This window comes from Rana temporaria, chromosome 1 (genome assembly GCF_905171775.1).
Source record: "Rana temporaria chromosome 1, aRanTem1.1, whole genome shotgun sequence".
NCBI classification, from domain to species: Eukaryota; Metazoa; Chordata; class Amphibia; order Anura; family Ranidae; genus Rana; species Rana temporaria.
The window spans coordinates 575,298,751-575,320,246 of NC_053489.1; the positions used below are offsets into that span (position 1 = coordinate 575,298,751).

The 21,496-nt window shown below is 41.4% G+C and overlaps 1 protein-coding gene across 9 annotated transcripts in view; it reads right to left on the reverse strand.

Annotated features, from left to right (window-relative positions):
- The window catches only part of EXOC1 (exocyst complex component 1), a 113,019-nt gene that overhangs the window by 31,515 nt on the left and 60,008 nt on the right, over positions 1-21,496 (reverse strand). For 4 of the 9 annotated variants that reach the window (XM_040334738.1, XM_040334713.1, XM_040334716.1 and 1 more), the window contains 4 exons: positions 19,825-19,860; positions 19,046-19,090; positions 14,505-14,668; positions 8,118-8,228 (listed from right to left, as the gene is read on the reverse strand). In XM_040334738.1, coding sequence (XP_040190672.1) covers positions 8,118-8,228; positions 14,505-14,668; positions 19,046-19,090; positions 19,825-19,860 — 356 coding nt within the window. The remainder of the gene's footprint in view (positions 1-8,117; positions 8,229-14,504; positions 14,669-19,045; positions 19,091-19,824; positions 19,861-21,496) is intronic. The other 5 variants (XM_040334746.1, XM_040334722.1, XM_040334747.1 and 2 more) reach the window with 3 other exon arrangements.

Sequence of the window (21,496 nt, forward strand, 5' to 3'; positions counted from 1 at the left end):
GTTAATTAAAGTTGGATGTAAACCCAGCTCTGAGCAATCCTCTTTTATTGTTCAGTGAAAATTAACAGACTTCCAGATAAAACCCTGTCTAAATACAAAGTCCATTCCTCTCTCCTTGCTCTGAGTGACAGGTTATTTACATATCTAGCTTGGACATGTTTATCATATGTTATGTTAATCATAATATGAGGTGATCCACAGTTCATTGTATATTACCAGGATGTGTTATGTGGGGGAGGGGTGGATTTCTCACTTTTTATACTGTGGATCACCTTATATTATGATAAACATAAACATAACATACGATAAACATGTCCAAGCTAGATATGTAAATAACCTGTCACTCAAAGCAAGGAGAGAGGAATGGACTTTGTATTTAGACAGGGTTTTATCTGGAAGAATGTTAATTTGTACTGAACAATAAAAGAGGATTGCTCAGAGCTGGATTAACTCTGTGTGGCAAGACTGGGCACAGATGATAGGAAATCTTATACTCTACATTGTGACATAAAACATTTTTTTTTTTTTTATTAACCACCTCGCCTCTGGAAAATTATACCCCCTTCATGACCAGGCCATTTTTTGCTATTTAGCACTGCGCTACAATTGAGCAGTCATGCAATGCTGTACCCAAACAAAATGTATTTATTTTTTCACACAAATAGAGCTTTCTTTTGGTGGTATTTAATCGCCACTGTTTTTTTTTTTGGCGATATAAATAAAAAAAAACAAAAATTCTTTATAAATTTAGGCCAAAATGTATTCTGCTACATGTCTTTGGTACAAAAAAAAAAAAAAAATCGCAATAAGTGAATAGTGATTGGTTTGCGTGACAGTTATAGCATCTACAAACGATGATATATACACTGGAATGTTTACTTATTTCTTTTTTTTATACTACTAATGCGATGATCAGCGACTAATAGTGGGACTGTGATGGTGCGGCAGGAAATTTGACACCGACATTGGGTGGTAACTGACTACCACTGACACTAATACAGCGATCATACACTGTCACTGTACTAATGACACTGGCTGAGAAGGGGTTAACATCTAGGGCGATCAAATGGTTAACTGTGTGCCTAACCATATGTAATTTGTGTAATGTGTGCCGCTTTTTACTAATAATCTTTTTGTCTCTTATCCCTGCTTTGAGATTGTTCCCTCTGTACAGAGCCCTGTTCGGTTTACGTTATAGGTCCAACTCAGATTTAGGCACCTCTGAAGAAGAGATAGAAAACCCTGCCACCAAACGTGTCAGATGCCCCTCCCACCGTTTTCTTTTTTTTTTTTCATATTGGGCCCCCATCTGTGTTATTTACTGCAAGATGTCATATTGCTGTATGTGAAGTTGTTTTTCATGTACAAATATTTTTTGTACAAATACAAGATTTCTATGGGTTTAAAAGAAAACACAACACTTTCTCAGCCTGTGCTTGTATAGTCCCACACAGAGGACTTTCTAGATACGACATTAATATACAGTGTCTTGTGAACGTTTTCGGCCCCCTTGAACTTTGCGACCTTTTGCCACATTTCAGGCTTCAAACATAAAGATATAAAACTGTAATTTTTTTTTGAAGAATCAACAAGTGGGACACAATCATGAAGTGGAACGAAATGTATTGGATATTTCAAACTTTAACAAATAAAAAACTGAAAAATTGGGCGTGCAAAATTATTCAGCCCCTTTACTTTCAGTGCAGCAAACTCTCTCCGGAAGTTCAGTGAGGATCTCTGAATGATCCAATGTTGACCTAAATGACTAATGATGATAAATAGAATCCACCTGTGTGTAATCAAGTCTCCGTATAAATGCACCTGCACTGTGATAGTCTCAGAGGTCCGTTTAAAGTACAGAGAGCATCATGAAGAACAAGGAACACACCAGGCAGGTCCAAGATACTGTTGTGGAGAAGTTTAAAGCCGGATTTGGATACAAAACGATTTCTTAAGCTTTAAACATCCCAAGGAGCACTGTGCAAGCGATAATATTGAAATGGAAGGAGTATCAGACCACTGCAAATCTACGAAGACCTGGCCGTCCCTCTAAACTTTCAGCTCATACAAGGAGAAGACTGATCAGAGATGCAGCCAAGAGGCCCATGATCACTCTGGATGAACTGCAGAGATCTACAGCTGAGGTGGGAGACTCTGTCCATAGGACAACAATCAGTCGTATACTGCACAAATCTGGCCTTTATGGAAAAGTGGCAGGAAGAAAGCCATTTCTTAAAGATATCCATAAAAAGTGTTGTTTAAAGTTTGCCACAAGCCACCTGGGAGACACACCAAACATGTGGAAGAAGGTGCTCTGGTCAGATGAAACCAAAATCAAACTTTTTGGCAACAATGCAAAACGTAATGTTTGGCGTAAAAGCAACACAGCTCATCACCCTGAACACACCATCCCCACTGTCAAACATGGTGGTGGCAGCATCATGGTTTGGGCCTGCTTTTCTTCAGCAGGGACAGGGAAGATGGTTAAAATTGATGGGAAGATGGATGGAGCCAAATACAGGACCATTCTGGAAGAAAACCTGATGGAGTCTGCAAAAGACCTGAGACTGGGACGGAGATTTGTCTTCCAACAAGACAATGATCCAAAACATAAAGCAAAATCTACAATGGAATGGTTCACAAATGAACATATCCAGGTGTTAGAATGGCCAAGTCAAAGTCCAGACCTGAATCCAATCGAGAATCTGTGGAAAGAACTGAAAACTGCTGTTCACAAACGCTCTCCATCCAACCTCACTGAGCTTGAGTGGTTTTGCAAGGAGGAATGGGCAAAAATGTTAGTCTCTCAATGTGCAAAACTGATAGAGACATACCCCAAGCGACTTACAGCTGTAATCGCAGGAAAAGGTGGCGCTACAAAGTATTACCTTAAGGGGGCTGAATAATTTTGCACGCCCAATTTTTCAGTTTATTTGTTAAAAAAAGTTTGAAATATCCAATAAATTTCGTTCCACTTCATGATTGTGTCCCACTTGTTGATTCTTCAAAAAAAATTACAGTTTTATATCTTTATGTTTGAAGCCTGAAATGTGGCAAAAGGTCGCAAAGTTCAAGAGGGCCGAATACTTTCACAAGGCACTGTATATATTTGGACTTTCTAACACAATACCACTATCTAGTACCTCCAGCAGAATGGTCCAACGCTACAGACAGTCTAATCACCCAAAGCTCCAAGAGCTGATCGCAAGACAAGACTCCAACAATGACCAAGCCCCCTGCACCACCAAGTTATAAGGACCAAGCCCGGCATTAACATCGTTCAAAAGACGGGAAGGAAGGACTTCAATTCCAGAGCCACCAATCCAGGGACAACCTGGTCCTCCATGACAAACAAATAAGTCTGTCCAATGACTAGATTGACTTTTCCCATGATGACAGAATTTTGCATGGTGGAGGTGTGGAGTGAAACTGGGCAAATAGGACTGCCTCCAAGGAAGCTACAATCATGCCCAAGATTTGAATGCCTTGTACACATGAGCGGAATTTCTGACGGAATTCGATAGATAGAGAACTTCTTCTCAATTTTTCCGTTGGAAAAAAATTCGATCGGAAATTCCGATCGTGTGTATGCTTTTCCGACAGAATAAACACCACGCATGCTTGGAAGCACAAAACTCAATTTTCTCGGCTCGTCTTAGTGTTTTACGTCACCGCGTGATTTTAGTGTGACCGTGTGTAGGAAGACAGCTTGAGTGGAATTCCATCGGAAAAACCTTCAGAATCTAGTCCTATGGGAAAACCTGTCGTGCTTACAAGGCATTAGGCAAAAGCAAAGAGTCAAATCACTCCTCAACTGGAGAGCCTGTATCGAAGATCAGAGTATGACGTTTTTCCTGTGGAATCAAGACCCTGGCTTTAGCTGTGGCCATGACTAGACGTGGATACGCCAAATAATAAGTTCCAGTGCTGGTTTATGAAGATTTGGGATTTGTTATTTCAGTTTTGTAGTATTTTTCTTCTAAAAATACTTAGGGCCAGATTTTCAGAGGAGATACGACGGCGTATCTCCAGATACACCGTCGTATCTCTGAGTCCGGCCGGTCGTATCTATGCGCCTGATTCATAGAATCAGTTACGCATAGATTTCCATTAGATCCGACTGGCGCAAGTCTCTTACGCCGTCGGATCGTAACTGCATATTTACGCTGGCCGCTAGAGGCGCGTACGCTGATTTACGCGTCTAAATATGTAAATTAGCTAGATACGCGAATTCACGAACGTACGCCCGGCCGACGCAGTACATTTACGCCGTTTACGTTAGGCTTTTCCCGGGGGAAAAGTTACCCCTGCTATATGGTGGCGTAAGTGCGGCGTACCAATGTTAAGTGTGGCCGTCGTTCCCGCGTCGAATTTTGAATTTTTTACGTCGTTTGCGTAATTCGTCCGTGAATGGGGCTGGACGTCATTTACGTTCACGTCGAAACCAATGACGTCCTTGCGGCGTACTTTGGAGCAATGCACACTGGGAAATTCCACGGACGGCGCATTCGGGAAAAACGTCAATCACGTCGGGTCAAGCCTGATTTACATAACACACGCCCACCTCTTCACAATTCGAATTAGGCGGGCTTACGCTTAAGAATACGGCACTTGCCTGTAAAAGTTGCGGAGGCGTAATGTAAATAGAATACGTTACGCCCGCATAAAGAAACGCCGATCTGCGTGAATCTACCCCTTAATTTTACCATTCTTAGTCACCTTTTCACTTGCTCTACAAAACACATTTAAATAATAAATTGCTTCCTTCCTGATCAGATTGATAAGATGAAGGTGCTCAAGCTTCCACATTCATCCATTAGCCTTATAAATTACAATATAAATGTCAGCCAGACTTTTACAAAACCACAACAGATGAGTGAAATTAATAATTCAGAACGTCATCATTTAGATTTACTAATCAGTCCTCGGTGTTCCCTTAGAAATATTGGGTAGAAATTTTGTGGTTCACTCATCTGTTCATCTTCACATAAAAGCTTTCTGTTATTTGCGTAGATGCTTTTTAATAGATAAGACAATAAAGTAACCATATTTTGGTTTAGACCAGAAGTCATTTGCTGCCGTTTTTAGTGGTGTGGTTTTACAGGAAAACCTGGTCCGAGACTTTTTTTTTCAAAAGTCAGCAGCTACAAATACTGCAGCTGCTGACTTTTAAAATAAGGACACTTACCTGTCCAGTGCGTCCGTGACGTCGGCACCCGAAGCCAATCTCTGCCTTGGCTCTCGGACGCTGCTGCTGCCGCCATCTTCGGTAAGGGAATCAGGAAGTGAAGCCTTGCCTTCCCTACTGCGCATGCGCGACTCGCACTGCGCAATGGTCCCTGCTGTCTTCTGGGACCCGTATGTCTCCCAGAAGACAGCAGGGGGGGGGGGTTGGATGTGGCGTAGACTCCCGCAGATAATGCCAGGATCTATGCCAGGAAGTGGGTGCAAATACCTGTCTATCTGCTCCCCCCTGAAAGGTGCCAAATGTGACACTGAAGGGGGGGGGAGGAATCCGGACTGCCGAGGTTCCATTTTTGTGTGGACCTCTGCTTTAACAACGGCACAGTCAGCAATAAAAACCGACAAGCGTTCCAATACCTCTGCACTGTATCCAAAAAAATAAAAAATAAAAAAGACGTTTTGCGTTTACTTTGAAGTCTATTTAGTTTTCTGAAATTTGTATTGTTCCAAGCAGGAGAACAAATAGTAGAACCTGTATCTCTTTGCAACTGACCAACTTTTCACCATATGCTGTGTGTCAAAGTATAAATAGGGAGGATTTTATTAGCAGATTTCAGCTTTTCCGGGAGCTACAATACCCAGCCTGCCTGTTTATCTATCCAAAATAGTACTATCTTGAAAACTATTTAAAGGGGTTGTAAAGGTCCATTTTTTTTCCTAAATAGCATCCTTTACTTTAGTGCAGTCCTCCTTCACTTACCTCATCCTTCAATTTTGCTTTTAAATGTCCTTATTTCTTCTGAGAAATCCTCACTTTCTGTTCGTCTGTCTGTAACTACAAACAGTAATTCGAGGCTTTCTCCCTGGTGTGGAGTGTCGTGCTCACCCCCTCCCTTGGACTACAGGAGAGTCAGGACGCCCACTAACATACAGCTCCTTTCTCTATCTGCAACCTAGAGAGCGTCCTGACTCTCCCGTAGTCCAAGGGAGGGGGCGAGCACGACACTCCACACCAGGGAGAAAACCTCAAATTACTGTGTGGAGTTACAGACAGAAGAACAGGAAGTGAGGATTTCTCAGAAGAAATAAGGACATTTAAAAGCAAAATGGAAGGATGAGATAAGTGAAGGAGGACTGCACTAAGGTAAAGGAAGCTATTTAGGAAAAAAAAATTGTACCTTTACAACCCCTTTAAGTCTTAAAAAGTAAACCACAACATTCCTAAATATCCAGTGTGTTCATATCAAGACAACATCACAAAGATTATTCATGGTTTCAATGAGTGGTCTTCATCAGTAAAAGGTAGGAAACGGAGCATGCGCAGTAGGTCCGGCGCGGAAGCGTGCCTAATTTAAATGGCACACGCCCATTTGAATTGGCCCGCCTTGCGCCGGACGTATTTACGATACACCGCCGCAAGTTTCCAGGCAAGTGCTTTGTGGATCGGGCACTAAAACTGGAAACTTGCGGCGGTGTATCGTAAACGGGTTACGTTACACGGCTGCAAATGTATGTGAATCTGGCCCCCTGTCGCCAACTTAAAAAAACTGCAGGTAAAACACAGAAAATCAAGTATAAGTGCTTGTTATAGCATAAAAAAGATTTCTATTCACTTGCAAGGTTTCTATTAAACATGCTAGATATTTAACCACCCCGGGAGAGTCGATTCCCTAGCACAACTCCCTACCTACTTGCACATTATAACACTTCTAGGAGTGTCTAGTTAATCTCTGCGCAAGTGTACTGACATAATATCGAATCCGGCAGAATATGGAACCACGTCACTTCCTGTGACGTGGAATCAGCCGTTGCAGAAAACCACATGAACTGCGCATGCGCACCTTGTCATCTGCACATGGGCAGCGCGTCATCACTGACGTCAGCACACTGCATGTCAAATTCGTCGACTGACGGCCATCTTGCTACGCCCCACACTCGACCTGAGCCTGCAGTCAGAAGGCGGTAGCAAGAATCTTTTTACATCCACACAAGTCTTGCATTCCACATGTATCTTTAACAGTAAACACAGCTCATATAGTGCAAAACCGTATTTAGAGGTTTGTGACACGGTTTTGATGTTAAATTTTAAAAGCAGCGGAAATCCTGCAGATCTGACAGGTTTGCTAATCTGACAGAACACCGCTACTTTTAAAATTCAACATGAAAAAAGTGTGACGGATTTGAAAATACAGCATTTCACTATATAAGCGCAGTTTAGTGCTTAAAAATAAGTGTGAAATGCAAGACTTGGGTGGGTGTAAAAAGATGTCCTCTGCTGCCTTCTGACAGCAGGCTTAGTACGGCTGAGTGCGGGGTGCAGCAAGATGGGCATTGGTCCACGAATTTGGCTTGCTTGCTAGAGTCCGGAGTCAGCGATGACACACTGCGCATGCACAGATGACGGGGTGCGCTTGCGCAGTATGTGTGGTTACCTGCAACAGCCGATTTCATGTCACAGGAAGTGACGTGGTTCAATATTTTGCCGGGTTCGACATTTTGTCAGAACATCGGCCCAGCATCCCTGCCCCTTCCCTAACAACCTTTTATGTAGCTACCTGGGAAAGAGTAAAGTGAATACTATAGTGTCAAGTGATAATGTGCTGGGGCTGCTGACATCACATTCAAGATGGTGGTGCCCAGCGTCAGTCTCAAGGCAACAAATGTCCACACTGAAAAGATGTGTACAGGTGTGCAACATGCATAAAATATATTATACATATAATCATTACACATATAATCTTCCCATTGGCCATCAAAAAGCTGTTATTTAACATCTGGCTTCAATAAGGAATATCATTTTTTGCTTCCTCCTCAATTTTTTTTACCTCTTGCACTCTGTAGCTCTTTATTTCCTGGCTTGAAAACAATGAACTAGACAAAAATGGTAATAAAACCAACACAACTAACATTAATAAATAAATAGTGAACCTTACCATGGATGTCCGAGACATGCTCTGATGCTGAGATAGATTAAAGAATTTACTAATGAAATCTTGTTCTGCCAGACAAAGCGGCTCCAGTTCACTTAAGACCTGTTCAAATATCTAAAAACATAAAGGATAGATTGACTGTGTAGACCTTATTAAGCACATTTGAAAACGATGAAAGACAATAACATAAAACAAAAAATGTAATAATTAAAACACAAAGGCAGAAATACCGATACACACTTTAATAGTGGCCTTATAAATATATAGCTATGGTCAGTTAAAGGCTGCTACTGCCAAAATGATCATTTTTCCATGACCGGAATATGCACAATGACCTGTCTGCCCTGGAATTAGCACTGCTTCTTATGCCGCGTACACACGGTTGTTTTTCGACATGAAAAAAAACGACATTTTTAAAAACGTCATTTAAAATCATCGTGTGTGGGCTTCACATGTTTTTTTCGGCTTCTGAAAAACGACAAAAATAAAAAATTCGAACATGCTGCATTTTTTAAAATGTCGATTTTCGGGTTGAAAAAAAATGATCGTGAGTGAGCTAAAACTACATTTTAAACCCGCGCATGCCCAGAAGCAAGTTATGAGACGGGAGCGCTCGTTCTGGTAAAACTACCGTTCATAATAGAGTAAGCACATTCATCACGCTGTAACAGACAAAAAAACGCGAATCGTCTTTTACCAACACGGAATCAGCTAAAAGCAGGCCAAAGGCAAATAGAACTTCCCCTTCAGAGTGCCGTTGTACGTCACCGCGCTTTGTTCATCATTTTTCAAAAACAATGGTGTGTGGGCAACGTTGTTTTTAATGATGAAGTTGGAAAAACTTTGTTTTTTGGACATGCTGAAAAACGTCGTTTGTTTTTCATGACGAAAATGACCGTGTGTACGCGGCATCAGAGTCAGGCAATGGCAACAACTTATTTCTGGACAGCCGCTTATAAACTGCGCTGCAGAAAACAGGCATGTGCGACCAGTGTGCCCAAATAATTGGATCAGACTGTCATTATCCCAGGCAAAATGCACAAAGTCAATCAGAGTGGCTCTGTGCCTTGTGTTCACTGTAATTGCCAATCACAGCGATCACAAATGCAAACAATGCTTGTATTTACATTACAAAGTCCTCACCCATATGCCTCCCCTTCCCACTGATTCTCTGCCTTCCTTCTCTGCGAATGTAAAGAATACTATAAAAGTAATACTACATCCAATGACCACAAACGAGATGGGGGACACACAGAGCAGCAAAAAAAAGGGTACATCAAGCAGTAAGGGGGGGGGGGGGGGGGGTTACACACAGGCCATAATGACCATAAAGAACAAAAAAAAAGGACCCCCCCCCCCGACTGGACTTTTAAGGCTAAGTATGCAAGTAGAAAATAAAGATACTGTATTTATTGGCGTATAAAACTCACTTTTTTACCCTGAAAATAGAGGGTAAACTATGCCTGCGTGTTATACGCAGGGGGCTGTGGAAAGTTTTTTTCCTGAAACTTCCCTCTTAAAGTTAGGGTGCATGTTATACGCCTGTGCGTGTTATACGCTGATAAATACGGTAATTCAACATATAGATATGAAGTGGTGGGATGGTGGCGCTGCAATAGTAGCTAGATCACCGGATGGTGATCAGTGTGCCTGTTAAGGAACAGGTGTTGGGTAGTCAATAAAAGGTAAACCCAATGGAATGGATTCCCTTTACTGTGGCACACCCCTGAAATGAATGGGGTTTACCTTTTATGGACTACCCAACACCTGTTCCTTAACAGGCACACTGATCACCATCCGGTGATCTAGCTACTATTGCAGCGCCACCATCCCACCACTTCATATCTACTCATCGATTACATTACCGAGATCTCCCAGGGAGGCAGCAGCAATTATTACATCCTAAGCGCGGATCCCTACACTTTTCTTTTATAATTCAACATATGATGCCAATAATATTAAATCACATTAGAAATGTTATCGAAAAGTACATATAAAAACAAGGCGGTGGCTGATGTATTAATTGATGCAACTACAGTATGCACAAGAAGTACAGAGTAACTTGAAATTGCTGCACTACATATGCCATGTCCTAAACAAAACTATTTTAACAGCATTTTAGGGCATCAAGAAATAAAATAGGCAGGCTATTTTTCCAAATTCTTGTTCGTTTTTCCTTTATATAGTAATAATAATAATAAAAAAATAAAAACGCAGTTTTTAAATACAACCAAATAGAAGAATAGAATGTATACAAAATACATTTGATACAGTGTTGCATGACGAGTAATTATCAGTCAAACTATCAGAGCACTGTAAAGTGAAAAACGGCCTGGTAACGAAGGAGTATCCATGATAATGTAGGCCAAACGCAGGAGATAGCAATGGCCGAAATCCACAGTGCACTAGGACAAGCTCACTGACTGTTGTAAGTCTTTGACTCCTTTATCAGGCATAGCATATTTCTGGATCTGGTGATTAACAGCTCCCGCCTTGTCTTTTTCAATAAATCAGAACACATGACTTTCACCATTCCTAGAATCTATGAAGCTAATCACATCCTGCAAACTACTAATGAAAGTATAATGGAAGCCCATTTGCATTTCTACAGTAGACTTTATTAAACTCAAACTCATTATGATCGTCACAGTCTTCGGAAATATCTTAAATTCTATTGAGCTTGGCTTCATCTCTCTGCAACAAATGAGAATTTTTGGATTCCCCATCTACTGAGGAAGGAATTGGGCAGACCCCATCTACAATTTCTAAACATAAAACCCTTGGACTGAATGGTTATCACATAATGTACAAGGATAAATAGATCCCATGCCTACCAAACTCCATATAATGAAATTCTCAAAAAGTAAAAATTACCCTATACTGTATGGAGGAAAAAACTTTAATTGTATTAATCCCCTGAACCCAATAAGGATCTCTAATGCCATTTTTTAAATTGGTTGTGAAAAACGGTCGTGTGTAGGCCCCAGAGCATTTTTTGCGCGACGAGAAAAATGGGCATTAAAAATTTAGAACCTGCTCTATTTTTTCACGTCATTGTTTTTCTCGTCTTGAAAAAACGGTTGGGTGTACGCTTTAACGATGGGGAAAAAAACGTGCATGCTCAGAAGCAAGTTATGAGAAGGGAAATTTGTATAAATCAGCCCAAAGGGTGGCGCCATTAGAATGGAACTTCCCCTTTATAGTGCCGTCGTAAGTGTTGTACATCACCGCGCTTTGCTCAAGCATTTTTTTTATCACGATCGTGTGTATGCAAGGCTGGCTTGAGAGGAATTATGTCGAGAAATTTTTTTTTTTCCATGACATGAATAACACTCGTGTGTACGTGGCATTAGACTGTGTATCTAAACCCGTCCTTGGATACGGTGACTGCATTCTTTTGTTTTTCAGGTTTTTTCCTTTATTTTCACCTGGTAATTTGCAAATGGCACACACTTCCCGTCTCTCTTGTGGCTACACTCAATTCGTTATTGTATTTATGGGGGAAGCCTTTGTTAATCCCAATTACATGGGGAGCAATGGGACTAGTAGTTTACAAAAGAAAGTGAAGATGGTTTTTCATAAAAAAACAAGGTGACATATTAAAATTAATAATCCACAGTAGCGCATCAATATTCAAATCAAAGCTCACAGAAAGAAAAACAGTGAGTAAAAAAAAAAAAGTCCATACAAATTGAAGAATAAAAGTCCAAAATTGTGAAAAAGTGGTGTATCTCTACTGTAGAATTAGGAAGTGCGAGCGGCCGCTCTGATCCACGGGGGACGGTGAGATCGCAGCACTATGACACCTGACACTGATTTTAATTATGAGCTTGTTCTTTTGAGTGTTGATGCAAGTGCATTACTTTTAAATAAAGTGGGTACCTTAACCACTTAAGCCCCAGACCAAAACGCTGCCTAAAGACCCAAGGTGTTTTTACAATTTGGCACTGCGCTGGTTTAACTGGTAATTGCGCGGTCATGCAATGTTGTACCGAAACGAAATTTGCGTCTTTTTCTTCCCACAAATAGAGCTTTCTTTTGATGGTATTTGATTGCCTCTGCGATTTTTATTTTTTGCGATATAAACGGAAAAAGATCGAAAATTTTGAAAAAATATGGATTTTCTTATAACAAAAAGTAAAAAATATCGAATAAACAAAATTTTAGTCAAACATTTAAGCCAAAATGTATTCAGCCAAGTCTTTAGTAAAAAAAAAAAATCGCAATAAGCATATATTTATTGGTTTTCGCAAAAATTATAGCGTCTACAAACTAGGGTACATTTTCTGGAATTTACACAGCTTTTATTTTATGACTGCCTATCTCATTTCTTGAGGTGCTAAAATGGCAGGGCAGTACAAAACCCCCCCAAATGACCCCATTTTGGAAAGAAGACACCCCAAGGAAACTGCTGAGAGGCATGTTGAGTCCATTGAATATTTTTTTTTTTGTCCCAAGTGATTGAATAATGACAAAAAAAAAAAAATTTACAAAAAGTTGTCACTAAATGATATATTGCTCACACATGCCATGGTTATATGTGGAATTGCACCCCAAAATACATTCTGCTGCTTCTTCTGAGTACGGGGATACCACATGTGTGGGACTTTTTGGGAGCCTAGCCACGTACGGGACCCCGAAAACCAAGCACCGCCTTCAGCATTTCTAAGGGCGCAAATTTTTGATTTCACTCCTCACTACCTATCACAGTTTCGAAGGCCATAAAATGCCAAAATAGCACAAAACCCCCCCCCAAATGACCCCATTTTGGAAAGTAGACACCCCAAACTATTTGCTGAGAGGCATGTCGAGTCCATGGAATATTTTATATTTTGACACAAGTTGCGGGAATATGATAAATGGGGGGTGAAAGGGTTAACTAGTGGGTGATCAAGGGGTTAAAACCTTTATTGAGGGGGGGTAGGGGGCTACCCTGGACCTAACACTAACTGCCTGTCACACTGACACTAAATGCAGTGATCAGTAAATGATCACTGCTATTTAGTGACAGTGTGACAGGGGGGGGTTGGGGGGGTGATCGGGGGGGGGGGGGGATTGTATGCCTATGTGTACTGGTGTCAGTGTAGTGCTTGTGTACTCACTGTGTGATGTCTCCGCTCCTCCGCCGGACGAATATACCGGCGGGAGGAGCGGTGACATCACTTCCTCCTCTGCCTGTGTTTACAATGCAGGCGGAGGAGGGCGGGGGAGGAAGCGGATTGGCTGGGGAGCGATCCGGAGGGGGCGGACAAAAACGAACCGCCGCCCCCTCATCCCGGATCGCTCCTGAAGCTTACCGGACTGCCGCAAGTACTGGGGGGGGGGGGTCCCGATTGGACCCCCGACCCACGTCAAGCAGAGCACGTACAGGTACGTTGATGTGCCTGTCCGTGCCATTCTGCTGACGTATATGTACATGAGGCGGTCTGGAAGTGGTTAAAGTGATTGTTAAAGGCTCATTAAAAAAAAAAAAAAAAAAAAAAAAAAAAACACATGTTATACTTACCTCCTTTGTTCAGTTGGTTTTGCACAGAGCAGTCACTGTGCTCCTCTTCTCTGGTCCCTCTTCGCTGCTCCTAGCCCCTCCCTCCTTTGAGTGCCCCTCTGTCAGTAGCTTGCTACAGGGGGCACCCAAGCCGAGTCATAGCTCCGTGTATCCATTCAGACACAGAGCCCTGCTCCCCCGACTGGCTGACAGAATTTGATTAATAGCCGTGGCAGCCAATGTTGCCGCTGCTCTGTCTCAGCCAATCAGAAGGAGTGTCCTGGATGGCTGAGGGGATCGTGGACATCGCTGGAGAGAGAAGGGGCTAAGATAGGTCATTAGGGGGGGGTGCTGCTACACAGTTTTTTTCATCTTAATGCATCAAGATAAAAAACCTTCTGCCTTTATAACTCCTTTAAGGTTTTTACACTATTGGAGGCGTTGTCTTTATTTTCCTCTACATGTGGACATCTTGACACCTGGATGGTGACTGGAGTCTTCTGATGTTTTGTATATCAGCATAAGCGCCATTTGCCAGTCATGAGAATGAATGGCAATCCCATTTGGTGAGTTTTAGTTTTAAGCGAGTGGAACCTGCATAAAACACTGTGGTGGTGGATATGCGGTATATTTTTTCAGAGTAATGCACCACTTTTTCACAATTTTGGACTTTTATTCTTCAATTTTTATGGACTTAGTTTTTTCACTCACTGTTTCTTTCTGTGAGATCTGATTTGAATATTGGTGCGCTACTGTGGATTATTAATTTTAATATTTCACGTTTACAATTTTCATTTTATTAAGTAGCAGCATAGGGTAGTAGTGTGTATGTTTTAGTCACTCTTTTATAAAACCTGCCAAGACAAAATAGCACTGCAAACAGCCTGAGAGAATAACCTGAATACCTTGTCAAACTTGGTGCGATCAGCGACATCCAAATCAGAGGCAGACATGTTGCCCATATCCAGCAATGAGGATGATTGAGACCTGCGGCTTCCTGAGCTCTGGACCGACAGCTTATTCAGACTTGATGTGGAGCCAGTCAGTTTTCCAGAGCTCCCATGAAGACCTAGATTCCAGAAATACACATTGTATAATTTGGCTCTAGAAATCATGATCATCTATAAATGTTGGCTATACTGACCAACTAACCTCCACTGTCCTGGATTCCCTAAATGTAATTAAAGCACTGGAAGTTCAGTAAGTGAGATTTTTTTTTTTTTGTAAACCTGCCCTGGAAAGACTTTACTATTATTCTAATATTATTGCCACAATTATTATTAGAGATCAACTCAGGAAGAACCTGTCAAATCCTAACTTACCTATAGAGCAGGGGGTGTCAAACTCAAATTTATGCTGGGCCGCATCAGCATTATGACTGCCCTAAAAAGGGCCGGTTGTATCTGTAAGATTAGATGTCCAGCGCATCCCCTCCCCTTACATTAGATGGCAAGAGCCACCCATTACATCAGTGTACCCCCCTTTCATTATGTTGCTGCTGGGAAGAAGCTGGATGCAGAAAGTAATGTTCATTTTTAAAATAAGTAATTTTTACAACTACAAAAAAGCTAAAAGAATAAAAAATAAAAAATGCAACCTAAAAATTACCCCCCAAAAAAATATTTTTATTCTTAATGTTGTCCTTTACAAAATAATTTCTAATTAGATTTACCAATAATTCCAGTTCAACAAAACGTTTATGATGTCATCCTTAACCTGAGAGATGATCCGGCTTACCCGCCTATACTTGTATCATTAATATAGTCACTGGGCAGGTATCCCCTCACCTACTGCAGGCTTGTAAAAAAAAAACGGTGAGTAGTATTATGGGTTTAGTTAGACACTAGATCAGGGGTCTCCAAACTTTCTAAACAAAGGGCCAGTTTCCTATTCTTCAGACTTTCTGGGGGCCGGATTGTGGCTATTGAGAGTAGAAAATATCCCAGCATCAGTGGAAGTAAAACAATTTTATATAACGCCTGTAGTCAATAGCAGAAGGAATGATGCCCAGTCATTGGTATTATTTGAAAGAATAGTTCCCCATCATTGGTATTAGTTGAAAGAATAGTTCCCCATCATTGGTATTATTGAGAGAAATAGCTCCCCATCATTGATATCAGTAGGGGGAATAGTGCGCCATAATCGCTATCAGTGAAAGGAATGGTGCCCTTTCATTGGTATAAGTAGGAGGAATAGTTCCCCATCATTGGTATCCATGGAAGGAATAGTGCCCCATCATCGGTATCAGTGAGAGGAATAGTAGCCCATCATCGGTATCAGTGAGAGGAATAGTAGCCCATCATTGGCATCAGTGGGAGAAAAAGCTCCCCCATCAATGGTATCAGTGGGAGGAAAAGTTCCCCAACATTGGTATCCATGGAGGGAAGGTTCCCTATTATTGGTATCAGTAAGATAAACAGTGCCCCATCATGGGTGTCAGTATGAGTAGTAGCGCCCCATCATTGGTGTCAGTTGACGAAATAGAATTGGTATTATTTGGAGGAATAGAGCCCCACTGTTGCCATTAGTGGGAGGAATAGTGCCCCATCATTGATATTAGTGGGAGGAATAGTGCTTCATCATTGGTATCGGTGGGAGGAACAGTGTCCCATCAATGGCAGGATTTATGCACCACTGTTGGTGTCAGTGGGAGGAATAGTTCCCCCAGGGGCCATATAAAGGCAAGCAATGGGCCACAGTTTGGAGACCACTGCCTTAGACCTAAATTAGAATTTTGTTTCTTTCCACCGCATTCAGAAATAGACCACACTCTCCTCCAGCCATGCTCCCAGCAGAAGGGACAATATGCTAGAAGTGAAGTGCTTTATAGTAGCACTCGGTTTTACCTAGCCAATAGAAAGATTGTTACTAGGAGGAGGGCGAGTCAAAAAAAAATTGTGCGAAGAATGCATTATGTGCATTTTCAGGCGCATCTACTTAAGTCTATAGGAGCCAAAATGTGCTATGAAAATTCCCATTCTATCTATCAGTTAAAGGCTGTTGCTCGAAGCTCAAAAAAAATTACATGAGATTGTTTAGGGCCACTAAAGAAGCTCATGTAGTTTTTTTGAGCTTCGAGCAACAGCCTTTAACTGATAGATAGAATGGGAATTTTCATGTTGAGCTTTGAAGCACTTTGGCAAATGCGCTTCAAATCGTTTAGGTGCGAACGAGGTCCAAGATGCTATAGAGCTATAAGGAGTGTTATACTACCTTACTGTGAGGTATATTGTCCAGCTAGAATCTTCAACCCTAAATAATTATCTGATCATAATGTGCATGGCTTGGGCAGTACAGCTCAGACAAGTTTCTTAGAAGTACCAGCCACCATAGAATTCTATCCTGCCCTTATTGCTTGAAAATCTACAGGAAAGAAACCTTCTTCACCTGGAAGGTAAGCCTGCAGTAACCATCCTGCTACATTAAAAGCTTTGGTTTGTGCTGAAACAGATAAATGACCCTCCATTGCATTCCCACAGTACAGAAAACACCAAGGAGCGGTGGAAGCAATAGGCTTGTTCTCTAGGTAGGTAGGGTTATCTCTCAAATTAAGGAAAGATAAAAGTACAAACTTTTTTATTTATTTTTTATTTTGAGGATTCCTTCTAGCACAGTGAGTTTTGAAGTAGTGGCCATGCATTGTGGTTGAAGAGAATTCATAAGTTAACACCATGCAATTAAAACACACTCCTAAATCTCAAAATACTAAAAAAAACAAACAGTGCTGGCTTTAATTGGACAGATACTTTACCCATGATGGGCTCCAATATTTATACAACATTTCTCAGTTCTCCCAATGAATGCATAGAATCAGCTCAGTTAACCATCTCTATTCGATGGAAAAAAAATTCTTAGATAAACCTCTGGGGGCACGACATGGCAGATTGGGATGAGCAAACTGACTCAGTATATGAGCGATTCTCTGCACACCAGGCAGATCTGCATTCAGGCAAACCAAACATATGTGCATATTCAGGCTCACAAATTTGGTGAGACCCCTGAATTTGTGAATTTTCAGGTTCACAAATTTGATGGTCCCCTGAATATTTGTGCTTAAAATTAAAGTGATTCTCTAAAAGGAAGCCTATAGGTAAAATATCCTACCCACTGGGGTTGATTTACTAAAACCGAGTAAATAAAATATGGTGCAGCGTGCAGAAACCAATCAGTTTCCAGTTTTTTTAATTGTCAAAGCTTATTCGAAGAAGCTAAAAGTTAAAAGCCGATTGGCTACCATGCACAACTGCACCAGATTTTGCACTCTCCAGTTTTAGTAAATCAATACCATTAGGTCTTGGAAGCATCACACATTTTTCCAAACCAGAACACCAACCTAAGGACAGTATAGTTTAGGAGCTCCCGAAGAACCCCAAACAAATTTTCTTTGTTAAAATTAGGAAAACACTACTTTCTTCTCGTTCTTTCTGTAATATGGAAGATCTACATTTACCTACCACAACTCCACGGTTAACAGCAGCAGGACTCCTGGGAAACTGCTTGTAGTGTTTGAAGGTAAAATGCATTATGTCCTATAGAGCAGTGGTCATCAATAAGGATGAGCTCCGGCGTGTTCGCACACCCCACGTGCAGAGCCCGCCAGGAAGTCAGCGCTGCGCTAATCACAGGCAGTGAGACATTTCCCGATCTCTGCAGCCATGCATTGGGAAAATGTGATTAGCGCATGGCAGTGCCGACTTCCTGGCGGGCTCTGCACGTAGGGTGTGCAAACATGCCGTAGCTCATCCTTAGGCATCAACCCTGTCCTCAGGGCCCACTAACAGGCCAGGTTGGCAAGATAACTGAAATACATCACAGGTGATATCATTTGCTTCTCAGTAATTGCAGTATTCTAGTCTGCATCTCCCCAAGGTAAAAAAGAGAAAAGAAAGGAGGGCGCACTGACCTAGTGTAATACCGTATAAAAGGGTTTTATTACATATATTAAAACAATGGTTATACTTACAAAATGAGTTGTAAACAGCGCTTTGACAAACAGTACAACTGGTACACAGCAACGCCAGAAATCTCCCCTAAGGTAATACATAAAATCTGGCCTGTTGGTGGGCCCTGAGGACAGGGATGATGACCACTGCTATAAAGAATCAACCCATTTTATGGCAATGCTACAATACCAAATTTTAGCAGTCTGGCTTTCATGGTACCCAGTTATGATAAATCCAGGAACTGTTTGACGAAGGGAACCCCTCAATTCTACTAGTCTGTTTCTTTGAAATTTTACTTTTACTTTGCCTTAAATTGTTCCTAACCCACTCACAACACTGAGTGGGTTATGAACAATTTATGCAGAAAACTCTGTTTACCCATGGCCAACTAATGGCTATAGCAGTCTGTCCAATCAGAGCCCACAAGAATTATTATATATTATCCTCAGACCAAGAATGCATCAAGGAAGGATGCTGGTTGAAGGTGACCAGCTCATACTCACTTTCAGTCTCCTGTTTCAAGGCACTCTCTTTTCGAGGCAGCGTAGCTGGGATGAATTAAGTTGCAAGCATCAAAGACAAAGATGCATTAGAAAACAGGCATTTAGCAAAGACCGTGCACAAGAGGTAAGTTAGGCACTAGTAAGAAAGACATGCAGAAGGCAATATTATGCAGTTACGGTTATCTTAAGCTGTAAACAGTTACATGGACAATCTGACATATTACAATCATGTAAAAACACACACACACACAGTCATAAGCTGTATTAGAACTTCAGTCTTATGTATGATGTAAGGGATGATGGGGTTATGTGCATTTCAGGCATGAAAAAGGCAAAGATAGGGAAGTGAACTACACCTAAATGCCTGTTTAAAGGACCAATGCAAATTCATTCAAGGTTAATTCGCTTTTTTTGCCATAATGTTCATTTAGCGGACTTGTATACTTTGGACTACTAGTAGAATTATCATACATGACCCTCAGCAATAATGGGAAAGTGTGTTATCCATAGCAACCTAATTATTATTTTCATACCTATGGCTGAATAAAGATAAAATGTATTTGTTTGCCAATGCCAGCACACCTTTTTTAAAGACGACGCGCCATTGACTGTTTTTTTGCCAGAACACTGTGGATTCTTGTGGGTAAATATGAAGTTAGGTAAGAAACAACACAAGATTATTTCACAAGAAGACAAGGGTTTTCTGACTTAGGAGGTGGACATCAGGGGTTATATTTCATACACTTAGTAAACAATAATGTGTTTGCCTTCTCCTTTACCGTTTTTATTGATTATTCTTGTTGAACCAACATTATCTGCATTAAAAAGGAAAAAAAAAAAAACGTGTAGTGTGAAGACAGCTCATACCATGTAACAAATAACAAGGCCACCACAAAACCACACACCTCCAACCGTCAGCAAGCATGACATCTCACACAAGCAATGAAGTGCAAGCATCATAGAGCACTATTATGACAAACCCAGTGATAGAGCACAATTCAAATATATCCCACGGGTAAGCTCTGCAAGGGCTACATAATAGCTGGAAAGCACCAAATCTTTGAGAGAATTGTATTCAGATATGGTTTATCTGAATAGGTCTTGTTCATACATAGCAGAGATGCTAGAGCATTGCAACATGTAGTAATTAGACAGCTAGCCCAAGAGATCTACATTTATCATTTTTCTTCTATCTAATCTATCTTTCCACATGAAACAAGCTATGCAACGGTTTCATAGGTAGAAGCTATTAATGCAGATGTTCCACAGTTCTAGGTAGGAGTACAGGTGTGTGCATCAGTGTTAGTTTATTAGGCACCTGTAATTTAAAGGGGTTTTCCAGCAATTTTTTAAGTTTATTAAAAGTCAGCAGCTACAAAAAGTGTAGCTGCTGGCTTTTAATAAACAGACACTTACCTGCTCCACGGCTCCAGCGACGCGCCGGCCGGGGCTCCGCTCCTCGCCCCCCCCCTCGCAGGCCGGCGTCTTCATTCCTAGTGTGGGCACCCGGCAGTGACAGCTTTCGGCTTCACGGCCGGGCACCCACTGCGCATGCACAAGCGGCACTGCGCATGCGCGAGTGGCGCCGTCCGATTTTACAGGCACTTGCCTACAGGGAGGGGCTGTGAAAAGGCGATTAAGCTAATCGCCTTTCCAGCCCCTCGGAGGAAGTGGGACAGGAAGTCCCCTTCTCCTGAAGCCCCCACTCCCCCCCCCAAAAAAATTACATGCCAAAAGGAGTGGGTTAAGCGGAAGTTCCATTTTTAGGTGGAACTCCGCTTTAATAGAAACCATGCCCACGTGCAAAGTAAATGTGTTTTTATTTTTGCTAGAAAATAAATCTATTTGTATATGGCCAGCTTTAGTTCATATGTGGCAGGTATCACAAGAGGTCCAGAGTTGTGAATGAAGAATTCATCGCACATCCAGAGATCAAACACTTGGGATTTTTTTTTAAATAACCTATTTTTACAGTGAAGATCTGAGTTTCCAACATACTACATGTTTCATTCAAACAATAGGCTTCTGAAAAAACGATCCTAAATAATGATTATAGAAACATAATAGAAATTAGATTTACAGTTCTGTCCAATAAGGCAAGTGGTTTCAGAGCTACAAAGAGTCTCTCTCTACTCAAGCAGACAATAGTATATGTTCTTGTCAGTGCTGCTGTACCTTCAAAATAAATTCCAGCAGACAGAAAATTATATTTTAGGTAACGTATTTTCCGGCGTATAAGACGACTTTCTAACCCCTTAAAATCTTCTTAAAAGTCGGGGGTCGTCTTATACGCCGGTAACCTAACCTTACCTTATCCCAGAATCGCGGCCGTACGATTTTTCAAAAGCCGCGCCTCCGACGTCTTCTGTTCCGTGATAGGTGGAAACACTCAGCTTCCCAGGAGGCACTGTGTTCAGTGTCCGCCTATCACGGAGGCCCTCTCGTCCTGTG